General features: G+C 34.9%; 3 protein-coding genes across 5 annotated transcripts; all 3 read right to left on the minus strand.

Annotated features, from left to right (window-relative positions):
* Positions 1 to 276: 276 nt before the first annotated feature.
* On the minus strand, positions 277 to 5,096 carry LOC110644508 (kinesin-like protein KIN-14S). Its single transcript, XM_021797323.2, has 12 exons — positions 4,910 to 5,096; positions 4,742 to 4,825; positions 4,242 to 4,369; positions 3,977 to 4,076; positions 3,624 to 3,887; positions 3,244 to 3,523; positions 2,538 to 2,699; positions 2,099 to 2,314; positions 1,965 to 2,002; positions 1,660 to 1,823; positions 1,467 to 1,580; positions 277 to 1,294 (listed from the first exon to the last, which is right to left on the minus strand). The coding sequence occupies exons 1-12, from the start codon at positions 4,914 to 4,916 to the stop codon at positions 512 to 514; spliced, it is 2,340 nt and encodes a 779-aa protein (XP_021653015.2). The 5' UTR covers positions 4,917 to 5,096; the 3' UTR covers positions 277 to 511.
* A 608-nt stretch (positions 5,097 to 5,704) lies between these two features.
* LOC110644495 (pentatricopeptide repeat-containing protein At3g05340) lies at positions 5,705 to 7,961 on the minus strand. Its single transcript, XM_021797303.2, has one exon. The coding sequence runs from the start codon at positions 7,868 to 7,870 to the stop codon at positions 5,897 to 5,899; it is 1,974 nt and encodes a 657-aa protein (XP_021652995.2). The 5' UTR covers positions 7,871 to 7,961; the 3' UTR covers positions 5,705 to 5,896.
* Positions 7,962 to 8,511: 550 nt separating this feature from the next.
* Positions 8,512 to 16,322, minus strand: LOC110644505 (mannosylglycoprotein endo-beta-mannosidase). 3 transcript variants are annotated; one of them, XM_021797314.2, is made up of 13 exons: positions 16,145 to 16,322; positions 15,873 to 16,034; positions 15,430 to 15,568; positions 14,760 to 14,987; positions 14,512 to 14,570; positions 14,169 to 14,217; positions 13,564 to 13,794; positions 11,444 to 11,613; positions 11,141 to 11,345; positions 10,169 to 10,837; positions 9,859 to 10,086; positions 9,560 to 9,692; positions 8,512 to 9,484 (listed from the first exon to the last, which is right to left on the minus strand). In XM_021797314.2, the coding sequence occupies exons 2-13, from the start codon at positions 16,016 to 16,018 to the stop codon at positions 8,895 to 8,897; spliced, it is 2,847 nt and encodes a 948-aa protein (XP_021653006.2). In that variant the 5' UTR covers positions 16,019 to 16,034; positions 16,145 to 16,322; the 3' UTR covers positions 8,512 to 8,894. The 3 variants fall into 3 exon arrangements, with proteins under 3 accessions (XP_021653006.2, XP_021653005.2, XP_058002805.1); XM_021797313.2 differs by having other exon boundaries at positions 8,512 to 9,692; positions 16,145 to 16,315; XM_058146822.1 differs by having other exon boundaries at positions 8,512 to 9,692; positions 15,873 to 16,204.
* Positions 16,323 to 17,643: the final 1,321 nt, after the last annotated feature.

Genomic DNA, 17,643 nt, shown 5'->3' on the forward strand with positions numbered 1-17,643 from the left:
TATTAATAAAAATTTTATAAATAAATAAATATGAGAACTCGACAAAAGAGGGAAAATTTACATATAATTTCCTATATATATTTTTTAATAAGCTCAAATAAAAAATTATAATATATTTAGTCTTCAACTCTTTATCGACGAAGAGTTACCAAACACCCAAAATTTATACAACTCGACGCATGAGTTAAAAAAAAAAAAAAAGGAGAATTATAAAACACGACTCCTCATAAACTATCTACTTATTTACCATTAAGGCTAAAGCTTAGAGAAAGACACTTGGGTGCTTAAAACAACTCTTTATATTTTTTATGCAGGAATGAGGCTAAAAAATAAAAAACCAGTCTGGGATTTGATACAGAAATGGAGAACAATGCACTGAGAATTGACAGGATTAGTAAGCAAAAATGCATACGTTTGTGCAATAATACCCTATGAAAAAAATATAAAATCTTTAATCCTAAAAGGGACATTTGTGCAGTAATGCCCCAGGAAAATGATTTCAAAACAAGGTTCATTGTATGATCTCAGCCAAGGGTTGAGAAGGTAACAATGACTTCCTGTAATTTTTCATTCCTCTCAACTTGAGGGGACTCCACACCAATGCTTTTCGTTGCAATGCAACTACCGTTGGATGCCTTGGCTTCCAAGAGCCTGCCTGAGTTGGAGGACTCCCCATGAATTTACTACTGATCCTCATGGCAGTTGGTGTTGTCTCTGATGCTGATTGGAGTTCTGGCAATGGAGAGAACAATCTTGAATATCTGGCCTTTCTTGGGTCCTTCATGAAAGACTGTCGGCCAACAGCACCACTGCTCTTTAATCGCGAGGCAGAAGTGTGGAGTGGTGTTCTCAAGTTTGAGTTCGGATCAGGCTGGAATGTAGCAATAGATACCCGTCTCTTAGGCTGACGAACCTGTGCTGATGTTGTCATTGTAGTAGAGGGTCTAACAGCAATAGAAATACGTCTTGGTTGCAAAAGGCTTTTTGTGTCCCTTCCTGCCATTGCAGTTCTTGCAATATTTTCTTTATCCTGCACTGAAGATGGGACCACGGAAGCAGTATCTTTGGTTTTCTTGGTATGGGCAGGACTTGTTGGAGGTATGAAATTGGTGATTCTTCGCAGTGGCAGCCTCAGTTTTGAAGGACCCAAAGGTGGTTTCCTATCTACCTTGGTCTTCTCTGCTGCTCGTTTTAGAGAGGGCAATGAAGACTGCGAAGAGGCTGCAAAGGCTTTCGTTTCCTGCTTTAGTCTGGTCTTCCTTTCCTCTCCCAGCAGATTCTCAAGTTCTCGGACCTGTTGCCAAAGTCAATAACTTGTTCAGTTTTTAAATGGTCAAACTTACATAAAACATTTACTAAATTTTCATCAAGGTTGCAATTAAACTAGTTGAAGCAGTTGTACTAAAACACAATTTTGTATTAATAACACTTGTTTAAGAGGAAGCTTTAAATGACAGGTTAGTTACCTTTTCTTGAAGGCTTCTGCACTTATGTTCCCTAGCAGCAAGCCTTAACTGCATGGACTGCAAATTCTCCTGCAATTTCTTTGTTTCCTTCTCATCATGCTGTAGCTTTTCTGCCTGTTTTTACAAATTTAAGAAACCTCAATTGAATCAATTTGAAGCAAACTGAAAAGTTAGCTTCAACAAGAATACCCACCATTTGCTTGTACTTGAACAGCTCAGTGAAATCTGCCTGCTTGCGAGCAGGGCCAGTTTCAATTCCCCGAACTCGACTGGCAAAATTCAACGAGCACAGAGTCTCCCCAAGGTCAGCAGCACTTGGGCTTATCTGGACAAACATCAATGTCTTGCAATCTCCTCCTGCATCTCAGGTTCCAGTTAGCATCCTTATTGAAAGAAAAAAAAAAAAAAAAAGCCTACAATTCTACCTAGCAATTATAGCACATTTACTAATCTGAGGATTTACAGACAACTTATTGCTTAATAAAGAAAAATGTTTACCTAGAGAGCTCTGTAGCATATGAGTGAGCTTTGAGTTCCTGATTTACACACAACAAAAATGTTGATAAGATATAATAAATTTTTTAAGACATGTATTGTTTGTAATTGATGGACAGAGAGAGAGAGAAAAAGACCTGTAAGGAATGTGGCCTGTTTTTGATGCAAGTGCAGAGATAACATCACCAAGCGCTGAGAGAGATTTATTTATAAATTGAGATTCCTTCAACCTTTCTCCTTCAACTTCTATCTTCGCCACACGCTCACTGCCAGCCAAATCTACCAGCCAAAGATGACTCCTCGTCTTCTGCCCATCTATTAAACTCTGCCCTTTTACAGTTACTCGCAACAAACTACATAGAAGCAATATTTGGTCATTATCATGGATCTATAGGCTTGTTTTAGGTCAGCTCTTTAATTGATCAATATAATTTTTGCACATCCATTTTTATTCCTAAGATCAAGGAAATATCTCAAATTTTCTATACTAATCTTCTTTACTATTGGTGAGATCCCATAAAGTCTATCCAGAGGAAGAAATGAACCAGAGACAGGAAATGAAGGATTTAGCGATACCAGTGAGAACGGCTGCTGAGCTCATTAGCACTGGTAGAACCAACTGATCTCGCTCGGCTTCCAGACTTGAGTAGCTCCCATACTTCCTCTGTGCCATAGACTCGAGCTTCAATAAGTCCTGGAACTTCTTGTGTCCCTTCTGCTGCTTGCTTTATCTCCAACCTGCAAGCATGTTTCAAAAGAAAAAAAAAATAATTCTCGTCAACTTCAGATTGCATCCTATAATACGATGCATGCTTCAAAAGGAAAAAAAAAAATTCTGGTCAACTTCAGATTACATCCTATAATAAGATGAATATGAATTGACCAAATATCACTGCCTCCTAAAACAAATACCCCTTCTGTTAAGTTTGTTATATCTTATTGAATGTAGCCCAATTAGTTTCCATGGGTAAAACACTTTTAACTGTGCAAGATACAAACATTTGCGCAGAAATTAGTAAATTGAAAATTCTTCCAAATAGTTTCCATATTCCAATCATTATGGAAATTACCCATAAGCAAGTTAATTTTTCATATGAGCATACTTAATTTCCTCCATCAGGCAGTAACAATCAGTAGAGGAAATACGTTCTAAGTCATTACCAAGAAAAAAAAACAACTATATGCAACTCAAACAACTATATGCAACTGAAGTACAAGAACTGAACAGTTGATTGAAAGTCACTAGAGGTGACTACCAAATAATAGAAAAAGAGAAACCTACTTTTTAGGGGGCTGGTTGGAGTTTTCCACTAAGAGGTCTCTTATTTTCTCATTGTAAACCTCTAACATGCTAACAAATAGCTCATATCTCATAACTCCACTTCTCTCTTGAGAAATCCGAAACAACTCCTCCAGAGTTCTATAGTTTACTCCCCTCTTTTCAGGGGTCCCCTCCATTGTGAATGTCTTCCCTGTTCCAGTTTGGCCATAGGCAAATATGCATACATTATAGCCATCAAGCACAGAAGTCACTATGGGCTTGGTTTGAGCGAAAACAGCCTCTGCGCGTTGCAAAAAGACGCAGGATTAAGACTCAAATGGGACAAACATTAATAACACAACTTTCTGCATGGAAAAGTTGGGAATAAGATCTCAAAATACCTTGGTTATCCTCAGGCCTAAACACATGGTCAAACTTGAATTGTTTTTTTGAAGAATCAGAGGAAATAATATGCAGCTCATTATCTAAGGACGAATCAAATTCAACTACACAATTACAATCACTGGCAATTTCAACTTGGTTTAGCGGTCTACATCTGCAGAAGACCCTAATATTGCCCTTAAGCTCAATCACTTCATTGTAAAGCCGTCTGCGTTCAGATGACTCTTCTTGGTACTTCTTCTTTAAAAGTTCATATTCATTACCTAACGCCAATATAGCAACAACAAACATATTAAAACCAAGAAAAGACAAATGAGAAACCAAATCCAACTGCCACAAACTGGGTACTCACTGAGAAGTTGAAGAGTGTCTAAAACTTCAGGGCCAGGAAACGAATCTGTACTTACTGTCTTCACTTGATTGGAGAGAATTGCATGTTCTTTCTTCAAATTCTAAAGCAGAAAGAATTGAACTCAATGAACAAACCAATCAACAACTGAACCACTTGACTTAGCTATGGAAGCCATTAATATATCATTGATTTATTCCTTTTCTTTTCTTATTCCCAACTTAACTATCAACCAGATTGAGAGGGTCGCAAGGCCAGAGAACCTCACCTGAATTTGATAGCTCAAATTGATTATTTTCTGCAATATTGGCAATGTGGGCCCCTTAAGTGAAGTTTCTTGGTTTCTGCTGGATGCACTATCCTCACTCATAGAATTTGCAGTTTCTTCATCTATTTCTAAACCATCAAACAAAACCTCATTTTAGCTTCCAAATTACAGATATAGAGTTATAATAAGGCACAAGATATCTACTCGATTGCTTAAAGTAAGGATTATCAAAACGAAAAGAATCCATAGTTGTATTTGAACATTTCTTTTGGATTACAAAATAGAAATGAAATTAAAACGCAATTTGCATCTTCGAGAGTTTGAATTGAGATTTTGGGGGGAAAAAAGGTAAATCAGCATAATTTGATCTAAATTTCAAAGATAAATTTGTCGAATTTAAAGAAATTGGGAACAAGTTTTGAGAACAGATAAGTCGTCACAGAAATTGAATGTTTTCTTGACATTAAAAAGAAAAATAAAAGGGAAACAGTAAACAAAACCTGAGAAAGAGGATAAATTGGGCTTTGAGTCGCAAATAGGAATTGTGTGATTGCAGTTTCCAAGTATCAATTCCACTGTTGGATCTGAGAAAAAAAAATTCTCGATTCCATTATTAATCCAAAACAGAAATAAAAATAAATCAAGAATCTGTAAAGGAAGGATCGTACCATCCATCGCCTCGAAAATCAGAAGGCTAGTAGCAAGAATTGCAGAGACAGAGAGCGAGACAGTAGAGAGGGAGAGAGAGAGAGGGAGAGAGAGAGAGAGACTATCTGACAGAGGCTGTGTAGGGTTTTGATCGGATTCAAGTTTGAATTGAATAAGTATGAGCCGTTTGATCGAGCTTGACAAATTGGGGAATTTAGCTGTTTCTAACGGCTATGTAATCTTTGGAGCGTGTGAGAACTTTCAGTTTGAAACCATTGGGCCCAGAATGTGGCCTGTTAACATTGCGTCGGCCCATTAATTAGTTTTATTTTACAGAATAATTTAATATTATAACAATAACATCTGTTGCTTTTAATCTCAAATCAATCGAAATTAATTATAAAATTTATTTATAAATTCAAAAAATATACATTTTAAAATTTATTAATAAATTTCAAATTAAGTATAAAATTTACAATTTATATAATAAAAAATTTTAAAAAATAAATATTAACGTAATAATAAAATAAAATAATTTAACTCAACTAAATCTTTATCTTAAAAATTTAAAACAATATAATAAAACAATTAAACAAATTAAAATATTAACGTACTAATATTTCTTTGCAAAATTTGATGAATCAAAAAGATATTATAACATAGGCCATATTTCCAAGGTAGTTTGGTAGCTGGTAGATAATCTTTTACAACCTCATCCATCCTATCTTTGTTTTCTCCATTTCAATTTGTCCTTTGCTTTAATCAGTTGGCTCTCTACAGGTTGAGCTCTTAATTCCTCAGTGGCAGTTTCTAGATGATGAAGGTGCACAAGCTGAGCTCTTAATTCCATTCCATTGAACATACACTTTGTTGACAGCTTTCTAAATGGTTCAAGATAAAATAAAGAGAGCATTAGAAAGGGTGCCAAACAACAGCCTTCCCGTCCTCCAAATTTCTCTACAAGTTAAATTCACAGCCCTATGTATTAAGCAGTAGAACTATTATTATTAGTTGTGCTTGACATCTTGATCCAAGTAATACAGAATAAACCTCTTATCTGGTTTATAACCTTCATCTTTCATAAGTCTAAATAACCCTGCTAAAACCCCATATATGATAACAGCTTGGGGATGCATTTTGTCCTCAACAACGAAGCTGTGCACTTTCTTGTCAATCTCAATCCAACTCATACCTGTTTCTTTTACCACCCCAATTTCTTTCATTCTCTTAATAGTCCATGCTCTTTCTTTCCATCTACCTTCACTAGAGTATATATTTGCCAACAAAACATATGGCACTGGATTGTCGGGTTCTAATAAAAACAACTGCTCTGCTGCATATTTCCCCACTTCAGTATTTCCATGAATGCTACATGCTCCAAGCAAAGCTTGACAAATAAGCACATCGGGCTTCATAGGCAACCCCTCAATGAAAGTCTTAGCTTCATTGAGAAGCCCTGCCCTGCCCAACATGTCAACAACACAAGCATAGTGCTCTGTTCTAGGACTAATTCTGAAAACTTCAGTCATAGATTTTAAGAATTCCATGCCCTTGTCAACTAAGCCTCCATGACTACAAGCATGAAGCAATGAGAGAAAAGTAACATCTGTTGGTTCTACTCCTTCCTGTCTCATCTCTTCATACAATTGCAGTGCTCTAAAGCCATCCCCATGGCGAGCAAAAGCAGCAATCATAGAGTTCCAGGAGACAGAATTCCTCTGTGGCATTTTGCTGAAGACTTTGATTGAATCCTGCAACTCTCCACACTTTGAGTACATATTAATGAGCCCATTGCCAACGAAGCGATTAGAACCAAAGCTTCGTTTTATAACCAATGAATGTATTTGCTGGCCAAGACCCAACGAGGTATCCACACCAAACACCCCAAGAACAGCAGAAACCATGTTTGGATCAACCTCAGTTCCTGCCTTCACCATTTTTACAAAAAATTGTATGGCTTCTTCCTCAAACCCATTCTGTGCAAAACCCACAAGAATTACAGTCATGGAAACCTCATCAAGCTCGACTGCAGATTCAAAAATCCTCCATGCATCTTCCAGACTTCCACATTTTGAATACATGTCCATTAATGCACTCTCAATGCACAAATCTGATTGAATTCCCAATTTCCATACAAGTCCATGAATTTGACGCCCTTCCCCTAATGCCTGCAAACCAGAACACACCATCAATGAACTCAAGTATGTCAAAAAATTGGGTTCTACCATTCCATGACGCATTTTCACAAATAACCTCAAACTATCCTCGAACAATTCATTTTGTGATAGCCCTGATATTATAGCTGTCCAAGTAACAACATTCCTTTCAAGCATCTCATCAAAGACCTGCCTCCCGAAACTAGAACACCCACATTTGAAATATGATGTGACCAATGCATTCCCTACTGTTATTTCTCGCTCAAAACCATTTAAAAACACCAAAGAGTGTATCATTTTGTTGGCAAAACTAAGCTCAGGCCTATCAAAAGCCGATAATATCGTGGTTAAAGTTGCTTGATCCAACTGATAGAAACCTGATTCTCGCATTTGTTTAAAAAGCCCAAAACCCGTATCAAAGTCCCCATTCCTTAAAAACCCGGAAATCATTGTATTCCATGAGACAGTATCTCTCATAGGCATATGATCAAACAATTTAGCAGCATCGCAAGCGACCCCGCATTTTGTATACATAGAAAGGAGAGAGTTCCAAATAACAAGGACATTTCGGAAAATGGAATGGTTCTGGAGTAGTAAAAATTCATGGTTTTTGATAATGGAGGCATGAATGGAAGAACCTAGATGGAAGTAACCTTCCCTTCCAGAGACAGATAAGAGAAGGCTTATATCTACGTGATTGAGGACAAAAGTTGAAGACTTTGAAGACTGGACCTGGTGGATTTGCGTTTTGAATAGAGACAGCACAGAGTTTACCGAAGAGGGAAGATGGGAATTCAACTTATGAATGACCCATTTGGATTTCATCCATGAAATGATAATGGGAGACAATATATGCGACACCTCAATTTCAAAGACGCTAGTTTAGTTGACCTCAGAGGAATGGGTTTGGGGCATGCATTATTCTTAAATTAAACTAAAATTTTAATAATATTAAAAATTATACTTTTAACATACAACGTGTTTAGCATATATTTATTTATTTGTAAATTAAGTATGAATTTTAAATTTTATCAGTTAATATTTTAATATTATTGAATTAAAATTTATTAATTAAAATAAATTTTAATTATACTAGATAAATTCTACAAAATTAATAAAATTTACAAATAAATTATAAACCAAAAATCTATAAACTAGTAACACTACACATTTGATACGCAAGATATTAAAATGAAAATCATTTATAAATAATTTTTATGAAGTTTATTAGTAAATCAAATTAATTTTATACAAGTAGTACTTTGGGTGGACTTAGATAAAACTTATTTTTTTTATTAATTTAATAGAGACATAATGAGCCAATTAGTGAGCTACACAATAAGAGGTATTCTTCTCCCTTCACACTATAAAGGGGAATAATTCCTTCACACCATAATGGTAAATAATCTTGGAAGAGGTGTAAATGGGGATGGGGGAGACTTAGTGCTTGCTTGTTAATGTGTCTATTTAACCAGAAATGATCAGATATATTACAGAACCAAGAAAAGTAACTCAAATGCTAAATACAGTTCTTCATCGCAGTTGTTTACAAATAAAAAGTTGGGCTACATAAGGAACTATCAGACAACAGGAAATAAAAATAAATAAATAAAATAATAATAAAAAAAGAAATGTGTGAATGATGCCTGGAATGGTAGCATGCTTTATTTTGGTGTCACTATGAGAAACATCTAACTAGCAGATGTTTTTGGCATTGTAAATGACACAATTATGACCCCAGAAGTCGAATCAATTTAAACATTAATGAAACCACCTCTGAATTTCTAACCACGAAGGAGATTGATTAAGGGAGCCAATGATCGATGGAGAGTAACTACTGGAGCTGAGCTCAGAAAACAGCATGCCCTCCATGATAATTCCAGCCGTGAAGTGTTATCCGTGGGGTAACGCCTGGAGGAACCTCAAAAGATATCTTGATGGGCATCACCTCGCCTGGCACAAGTGAAAAATAGTTGTCCGAGTAATGAACAGGAAGAATTCTTGTGTCTTCCCCTTCCTTGTGCTCTGTCTTCGATGCATGTACAGAGAAATGAAGGAAAAAAGCAACTCCTTCTTCAGTACCATTAATTTCAGCAACCCTGAGACCATCAGTTTCCCGTGAGAAATGCCTGCAGATCCTTTGAAATAAACCAACTTCATCTTTTTCTTTGGTTCCAATGTTTACAGGTTCCAGAGAGGCCATGTCAAAATCATCATCACCCAGTCTGGTAATGAAATTATTCTTATAAGTAAAGCATTTAGAATCTGGTTTCTTAGAGGTATTCTTCACATGCATTTCCATTTCATAAGTGGATCCTTTAATAAAAGTCCTTGATGTTATCTTGAGGGGAACTTTTCTCTTCCTGTATGCCTCCAACAGCTTGTAATCTCCACCAGGCAGATGCAACCAGTAGAAGTTCCTAGATATAATGCTGTAATCTGACATATTGTAAAGCTTGAGAAGAAGAAAGTAGAGTGGCTTGGGCTTTTTAGATTTCGGATACTTCATCTCACCAAAGGACACTATTTTCTTTGGTGGAACAGAGAGTTTGTCAAAAACTTTATAATATGGGCAGGTTCCTGATAGATCCCATACTGATGCTTCGATGGCTACATCAGAGAGTTCTGCCGACTGGGTATTAACAACCTGTTTATGGCAGGGTAAATAGAAAAGCAACACAAATTTAAAAAAAAGAAGAAAAAAAAACACTAATAAATTTTTTATATAGCAAGTTTTTAAAAAAATGTTGCAGTTAGATCTTTTAATGCCAAAATTTCTCCCATCAATTAGGGATTATATTAGCGTAGATTACCTCAATAAAATATGTAGCTAGATTCAGCTGGACATGGATTGGCTCAGCAGCACAACGACAACCATAGAAACCTGCAGTCTGGTCAAGAAGATGATCATAAAACTGGCCTCTCAAACCTGTCCAAGGATTCTGAGTCTTCCAAATTAAGAAACCAGTGTGTTTTCCCCACATATGAGAAGTATAGCCCTCCACTAAAGCTCTATACTGAATGTAGTTTGCAAGCTGAGCCTGAGATGATTTGTTAAAAAACAGATTAATAGAAGCTTAGAAGAACATTAAAATATCCTGAAAATGTAAGATTTCATTATACCTTCAAACAAAAATCATCAAGATCTGTTGGTGTCCCATACAACAAGATCTGATCATGAACCTTGCCTGGTTTTGAATAAGGAATATATTTATGGTATTCCCATATAGGGTTTGCAACTTCTTTTACATAACCATTGGGAAGCTTCCTAAAAAATGGAATTTGCCACCCTTCTGGAGGCATCGTTGCTCTGATTGTAGCAGCAACTGGCATTCCCACAGAACCAACCTCAGGATTGAATCCATACTTGTAAAAATCATCCCTAAAGAAGCTTTCAGGATCTTGGATTTCATAGGGGCCATCAGTGAAGTCCCCCCTTCCACTTGCAAAGCCATCCCACATGGATCCTTGAATATAAACACGTGTGCCATCTAGATATTGGCTAGGATCGACTGATTGCAAAGACAAGTCTTCCATAGACTTGCCAGTTTCTTCAGAGATCACAAAAAAGGGATGAAGTTTTAGATCATTCTTTAAAGCATCATTGATGTCGGGTGGTGGAACTTGTTCATTTCCACCCACCCAAAGAGCAAGACTAGGATGGTTTCTGAGAAGCTTGACAGTGTCTCTAGCACATAGCAGAAAAAGGTCATGGTCAAGTGGACCATCTGGATTTGATACTGGTACACCTCTTCCATCAACATCTCCAGTAATCCAGAACTCTTGCCATACCTACAAAACTTGGATCAGGCATGTGAACTAGAATAATCTTGTAGCCCATTAAAAGTAAAACTACAAAAAAATGATGTCAACATGTGATGACGCATTGAAATCCTAGGTAGGATCAGCAAAGTTATCCATGATGATAAGTCCAGCATTTAAAAGAAAGCAAACGTTTCCAAAACTTTATTTTATTAAATCTGCAAAGTGGTTATATATATGCACGTGTTTTTTTCTTTTTTTTTTTTGGTGGGGAGGGGAGGGGAGGAGAGAGAGAGAGAGAGAGAGAGAGAGAGAGAGAGAGGCAGCACTTACCAGTAAACCATAAATGTCACAGTAATGATAGAATTCTGGCCTCTCAGCTAATCCACCACCCCAGCACCGGATCATGTTAAAATTCATATCTGCATGGAACTTTATGTCTGTTCTGTAACGTTTTTTGGAAAGCCGCAGTAACCCATCTGACAATATCCAATTACCACCACGAATAAAAATAGGCTGCCCATTGACCTTGAACAACCTATGAGAATGCATGGGTTATAAAACTAGTTGCAGAAGCTAAGGGTAGAAACTTGAACAGATAACACTAATCGGTTGCTAAATGTCACATAGCAATACCTCCCACCAGTTCTGCTATCAATGTAGCTCTCAATTTTACGGAATCCAAACAGATGGCTCCATGAGTCAGACTCCCCATATTCCCCCACATCAACAGTAATAATAACATTATACATGGATTGCTTTCCCATACCATTTGGCCACCATAAATTGGGCTTGTAGAAAAAAAGCTGCCAGTTCGAACTGTTAGCACTTGATAAGGACTTAATCTCGAAAATTAAATCTCCAAAATTAAATCAACAAAACTAGCTGAAGGTTGAGATCAGGAACAATCCAAAAACTCAGTAAACCTATTACCATATACATCCAATTCTCTGTAAAGGAATTTTAGTGAATGAATTTAAAAGGTCACTTTTTGACTAAATGCAGAATAAACATTCCACTGATGAATCTCCTTTAACTTGCTTGTAAATTAGCTACGCTGAATAAGAAAGTTGATTAACCTTGGATACCCCTTAATGGAGAATAAATAGTAGTTGCAGGTATTCCCACAACCATTCAAGTTTCAACATCTTTCAATATTAGCCATGAACAAGCAGAATTTTCTTTGCCATAAAACTTGGAATCTAAGATCTTAGGTTACTATGCCAATCATAAATTAATGATTCAAACAAATGGGGCAATATAGTATAGTGAAGTAACAATCAGGTTTAAAGGGAAAGATGTTTAAATAACAAGATGTTCTATCTAAGAATAAATGGACATTGGAACTGTATCAAATTTATGTGGGTTATATAACCAATTAAAAACAGCTAAATGAAAAAACCTTGTTTTTGTAGCATACATGAATCACAGAGAGCATTATATATATATATATATATATATATAAGAAGAGCAGGTATGAGAGAAATCCTTTTTAGGTTAGAAGAACTAAAGACCACAAGGAAGTTGATTAAATAATAAGAACCTCACAAGTGTATCAGGAGGATTGTGCTGGCATAAGCAGCACTCTGGTAGGGCACCTGAATAAATAGGCTTTGAAGAATGTCATAAATTGGTTACATTCCTGCCAAGAACATGTCACTAAGTTTTCTTGGCCTCAAAATCATAATTATTAAAGGCTCAACGCACACTAAAGCACCAAGGGTCCTGGAGCCTACGTGCAAAGTGCGCACCTGAGTGAGGTGAGGCACAAAAATAAAATAATTTATAAAAATAAATTATATAAGTACTATAAATTTAGTTAATATAACATTAATTACATATAAAAATATATTTAATATATTATTTATTTTATTACTTATTTTTATTTTATTTCACCATCACTATTGTCAATTAAAGTACATATACGAGTGAAAATTATCATTAAAATATATTATACTAATTTTACTTTAATCAAATATAATATTGAAATGATAGTTTTAATTTTCTATTGTATAATAATTTTGATTTTTACTATATATTTAATTTAATAGTACCTTAGTACATAATTTAAAATTATTTAAATTAAATCCTGTAAACTTATTACAAATAATTATGTATTAAATATTAAACTAATTTATATTTAATATTTAATTATATAAAAAAAAAAAACTAATAACGACTAGTCCATTTAAATCATCAACCCATTTAAACTAACAGCCATTTAAACAATAGGCCATTACTCTTAACTTAGTATGAGACAAGTTACACGCCAGCTGCCATCCAATAAAAGGCACCAGAGAAGTTAAGTCGAGGTACGTGACGTTTCTTCTCCTCCTCCGCCTCCTCCTTCTTCTTTTTTTTTTTTTTTCTGTCCAGTCAATTTCTGCAATGGTGGAGCTGACCTTGCTGGGCCGCACCTAGCGCCTGGGTGCGCCTCAGTGAGGTCGCCCGCCTTTGAAGGGTTGAGGCTATGTCCTTGGAGTTTGGCGCGCTTCTCGCCTCAGGCGCGCCTTTCACAACTATGCTCAAAATACCCAGAAGATATGAAATAAAGCTTTTACAAATAAATTTCTATGAAAACAAAAAACAGAAAAGAGATACACACACCATTTTTGCCTATATTATATAATGCATAGAAACAAAAGATAGAAATTACCACAAAGCTATAATTTTAAGATGGACTATTGAGAAGTAATAAAAAAAGGCAACCAATATCATTTTAACTTTGAAGATCAGTGATGCATGCTGTAACTGACCTCAGGAAATGTATATTGAACACTTTTTCCAGCTGGGATTGACACATGTTGTGTCTGAAGATGCTCAACTAAGCAAATGCTTCCTTCAAGCTCTAATGATACTTGGATATTCAAATTACATTCAGCAACCCAGGCACCTTTGTTTTCCAACTCAGTTGTAGCATGCAAATATACCCTCTTGTATCCATCAAAAAATGTTGAAACTAAATGGGGATCTATAATTTTCACTGGCTGCACAAATTGAAATGTCCCAATATGTAAAATTCTAACTATTACAAAATCATATTAACCACCATCAAGTGCCAAAGTCTTAGATTTGACTCTGAATTGAATGAGATTACAATTAAGTCTAAAGAAATGATAGGATTGAGCTCGTGTGTGATCTATAATTAGCAACAACAAAAAAATATTCTTTCAGGTACTTCAAGAAGTATCACTGTATCAGGTGGCCCAGAAACTATTGCAAAGAAAACAAATACTTACAAGTAAAAATAAGCTCAAAAAAATCTGATAGCCCAGTAATATGAATTATGAAATACCATAAAGATATAAAGACCATTGTTAAAGATCAAGAAAGTAGTTTCAGGATGTATCATTGAACTCACCCCAGTAACATAAATTGATACCTCATCCCATATGCCAGTGTTCCTATCCCTGACATAGTAATGACTGCACATTAGACCTCCAAGGTATGCGTTAATTAAGTTAGCAAATGGATGAATACCCATACTTTAAGGTTGAACCAAAGAAGAAAAAAAAACAGCATAAGGTTGAGTAAATTGGTTTTGCCTCATCATCATGAACTTCAAAAACAGTGCTTATGTTCTATAACCAACTCTAATAACAAAACTGTTGTCATTTTAACCAACCATATAGAGACTGGAATTATATGGGGAATCAAAAAACTAAGGTTTACACTCTTTAGTTTCAAAAGTAATGGCTTGCCACCTTATAGGAGCTATCCAATCCCAACCCTGAACGTATTGTGTAGCAACATCTTTTCCAATCTGAAAGAAAGGGGAAAAGAACAGGATGTTAGGTAGCACGTTCAGTTTGCAGTTAATTATAGACTTACTTTCAGCCAATAATGCATTCACCCAAAATCCAGATATATCTCTGCATTTCTGGAAAGATATTAGAAACAAGAAAAGCATAAAGCATAGAATGAAATGAATCTTGCAATAATGCTTATATACCTCATGATCACCGCCCTGCCCCCCCTCAGGAGGAATTTTCCCAGGATGATCTGGAGGATGAACAAGAACAGCCAGCAAATTTTGACCTTCAGGATTTAGAATATCAGTAACATCAAGAGAATGTCTTCGAAACATCCCTTTTGGCAACACCTTCTGGTGTCCATTTAAATATACTTCAGCAGAGTAATTGATTGCACGAAAATTCAGCACCAGGTGTTGATTTCCTGACTGGAAAATGTCTAGTAATTAGGTACAGATATCGAAAGAAACATATCAAAAATCAAGAAGCATAAAAAATTTCCTGGAATTTTAGAAAATCAAGTTCACTTTTTTATTAACATTTTGATGCAAGTTAGTGGCTTAGTATGCATTTAAATATACTTCAGCAGAGTAATTGATTTTACGAAAATTCAACTTCAGGTGCTGATTTCCTGACTGGAAAATGTCTAGTAATTAGGGACAGGTATTCGTAAGGAACATATCAAAAATCAAGAAGCATAAGAAATTTCCTGGAATTTTAGAAGACCAAGTTCTTTCTTTTTTTTTTTTCACATTTTAATGCAAGTTAATGGTTTAGCATGATCCATTGCTGAAAACAATTATGAATATAAAATTCTGGGGCAAAAACTGAAGTCAATTCAACAAGGCAATCAGAGTCTGTATCGCATACCAGCTTACGCTCAAAAGTGGTGAAGAACCAAAATGTATAATACTCCCTCCCAGAATCAGCTATATCTATGATTGTTTCGTTTTCCAATCCGTAGAAAGGATCAGGCACCACTTTGTTCTTTACAAGGGTTCCCAAAACACTGCAAAAGAAATAAAAAAAAAAAAAAAAAACCTATCACTATACTGCACCTCATCAAACACAATTCCAACCATGCACTTACTTTAATTCAAAAAGAAAAAGCAACAATTTTGATCAAGCCCATAGCAGTTCAATTAATTGATTAACCCTCCTACTTCTCTAACTCAAAATCGCATTAAGAACAGATTAAATAAGTGAAAAAAAAAGATAGGATTTTTATCAGATTAAAATAAAACATTCAAAATCAAACTAATTTGGCCTGCAAGCAGTTTGAAAAGCTGGAGCAGCAAAATGGAGTAGATTACGTTCCGGGGACATCAGCTTCCATCCAAGGCGAGGTAGACCCACTAGGAGGATGAGTGGTTGTTAGTTGCGTCCCAGTGAGTTGCACCTCCGTTGATCTGGCCGCAAGCCACCCAGAGTCAAGCACTATCTTGCCAATCTTCGCCATTACTGAAAATTCCAATCTAGAAAGAGACCAGAAATAAGACGGTAGTAGAAATCTCAAATCTGCGTGTGAAAGAAAGAAACTGAAGCGAAAAGAAAGAAAGAAGAGAAGTCTTTGTATGTGACTGACTATAAGTCGCTGCGAAGATTGAAGAAAACCACTGCTACTTGTTTGGCTGTTGTATAATTGTGTTTGGCTGTAGTGAACTGGCAAGCGAAAACATAGGGTCGGGCCATTTAAGAAAGACACCTGGGCTGTGTCCGTTTGCTTCTAACGACGGAAATTTCCATGGGTGTTACCATTTTTACCGCTCTTTTATCGGCTATCGCTTCTCAATGCGGTGTCGTTTTGCTTTTTTCTTCCTTGGGGGTTTAGGGATAAGGGACTGTATCTGTATGGGCCCTGGATTAAAAAAATAAATAAAATTAAATCATTGGCTTTTTAATTATATTTTCAATGTTGATTCTCCATTAAAATTGGAATTAAGAATATCAGAGAAATAAAATTAAATTGAAATAAAAATAATTAATTAATTAATTAATTAATATTTAATATATTTACACTTTCACTAACAAATAATTGATTTTACCTTTATAATTTTATAATATAACTATTTTTATATGGGTATTTGATATATTATTTTTTAATATATCATATACTTTATAAATTATGAAAAAAATAAAATATTTGGAGAAACCCGTGTAATTTAAAGTGGAATATGAGTCATTTCTTTAATCATAATTTTATTAAACATCTTTAAAAAGGTTTTAACACTATTATTATTTTTAGTTTACTCAAGTTATTTTCACACTTTAAAATAATAACTTTTTTTATTGATTTTTATATTTATATTTAACTAATTTTTAGGGAACAACAATTTTAAAAAATTTTAATTTTTCTAGCATATATATATATTTTTACTCTATCTACATACTATCATCATTTTGTTTTTTAAATATTTTATAAAAAATAATATATTTAATAATAACAAAGTAACATGTTCAAGAACTACAATAATTAGTATAGTAATATAAGTGATAACTATTATAAATTAATTAGTTTGTGTTTTCAGTTTTAACTATTAAAAAAAATTTTTAAAAAATGAAATTTAATTGATATATTTATATAGTTAAAATTTTTTTCTTCATTTATTTTATCCATTTTTTCTATAGTTGTTCGAGCCTTCATGTATTATTGGTTGGAATTATTCAGATCAAATATACATGTGCAACTCTAAAGTCACACTTTTTAACTTAATGTCAATAAGGGTAGCTTAATTAATATTCATCCATTCATCTTTTAATGTATTACGTAGGCATTGAGAAAATTTTAAGTTAAAGTCTCTATTTATTTATTCTAAAATTATTCACTTTTATGATAAATAAAGAGAAAAGCTGTTTCTTACTGTGTAATATTCGTTATATAATTCACCAATTATTATAGACTCATTGATACTACCGCTATCAAAATAGTATCTATGGGCGAATAACGATGCTCAAGTTGGGTTCAAGCTATTATGTGCCACATTTATTCTAATCATTTGGCGAAGTAATACTTGCCCAACATTTCCTGGATATTCAAAGGGTAAGGATTTCAAAATAATCACAATGGCCACAGTCTTAGCTCAT

The sequence above is a fragment of the Hevea brasiliensis genome, chromosome 5 (genome assembly GCF_030052815.1).
Source record: "Hevea brasiliensis isolate MT/VB/25A 57/8 chromosome 5, ASM3005281v1, whole genome shotgun sequence".
Lineage (NCBI taxonomy): Eukaryota > Viridiplantae > Streptophyta > Magnoliopsida > Malpighiales > Euphorbiaceae > Hevea > Hevea brasiliensis.

Bases quoted from the DNA above. Each gene is read 5' to 3' on its own strand.
- LOC110644508 (XM_021797323.2), bottom strand. The intron at 1,581-1,659 runs GTGGGTATTCTT...TTGTAAAAACAG, and splicing joins TGTTCAAGTACAAGCAAATG to GCAGAAAAGCTACAGCATGA. The intron at 1,295-1,466 runs GTAACTAACCTG...CTTTGGCAACAG, and splicing joins GCAGAAGCCTTCAAGAAAAG to GTCCGAGAACTTGAGAATCT.
- LOC110644495 (XM_021797303.2), bottom strand. From the start codon at position 7,870: ATGAAATCCAAATGGGTCATTCATAAGTTGAATTCCCATCTTCCCTCT.
- LOC110644505 (XM_021797313.2), bottom strand. From the start codon at position 16,018: ATGGCGAAGATTGGCAAGATAGTGCTTGACTCTGGGTGGCTTGCGGCC. The intron at 14,571-14,759 runs GTATATAAGCAT...CCTTTCTTTCAG, and splicing joins GGCAGGGCGGTGATCATGAG to ATTGGAAAAGATGTTGCTAC. The intron at 11,614-13,563 runs GTCAGTTACAGC...TCGAACTGGCAG, and splicing joins TTCAATATACATTTCCTGAG to CTTTTTTTCTACAAGCCCAA.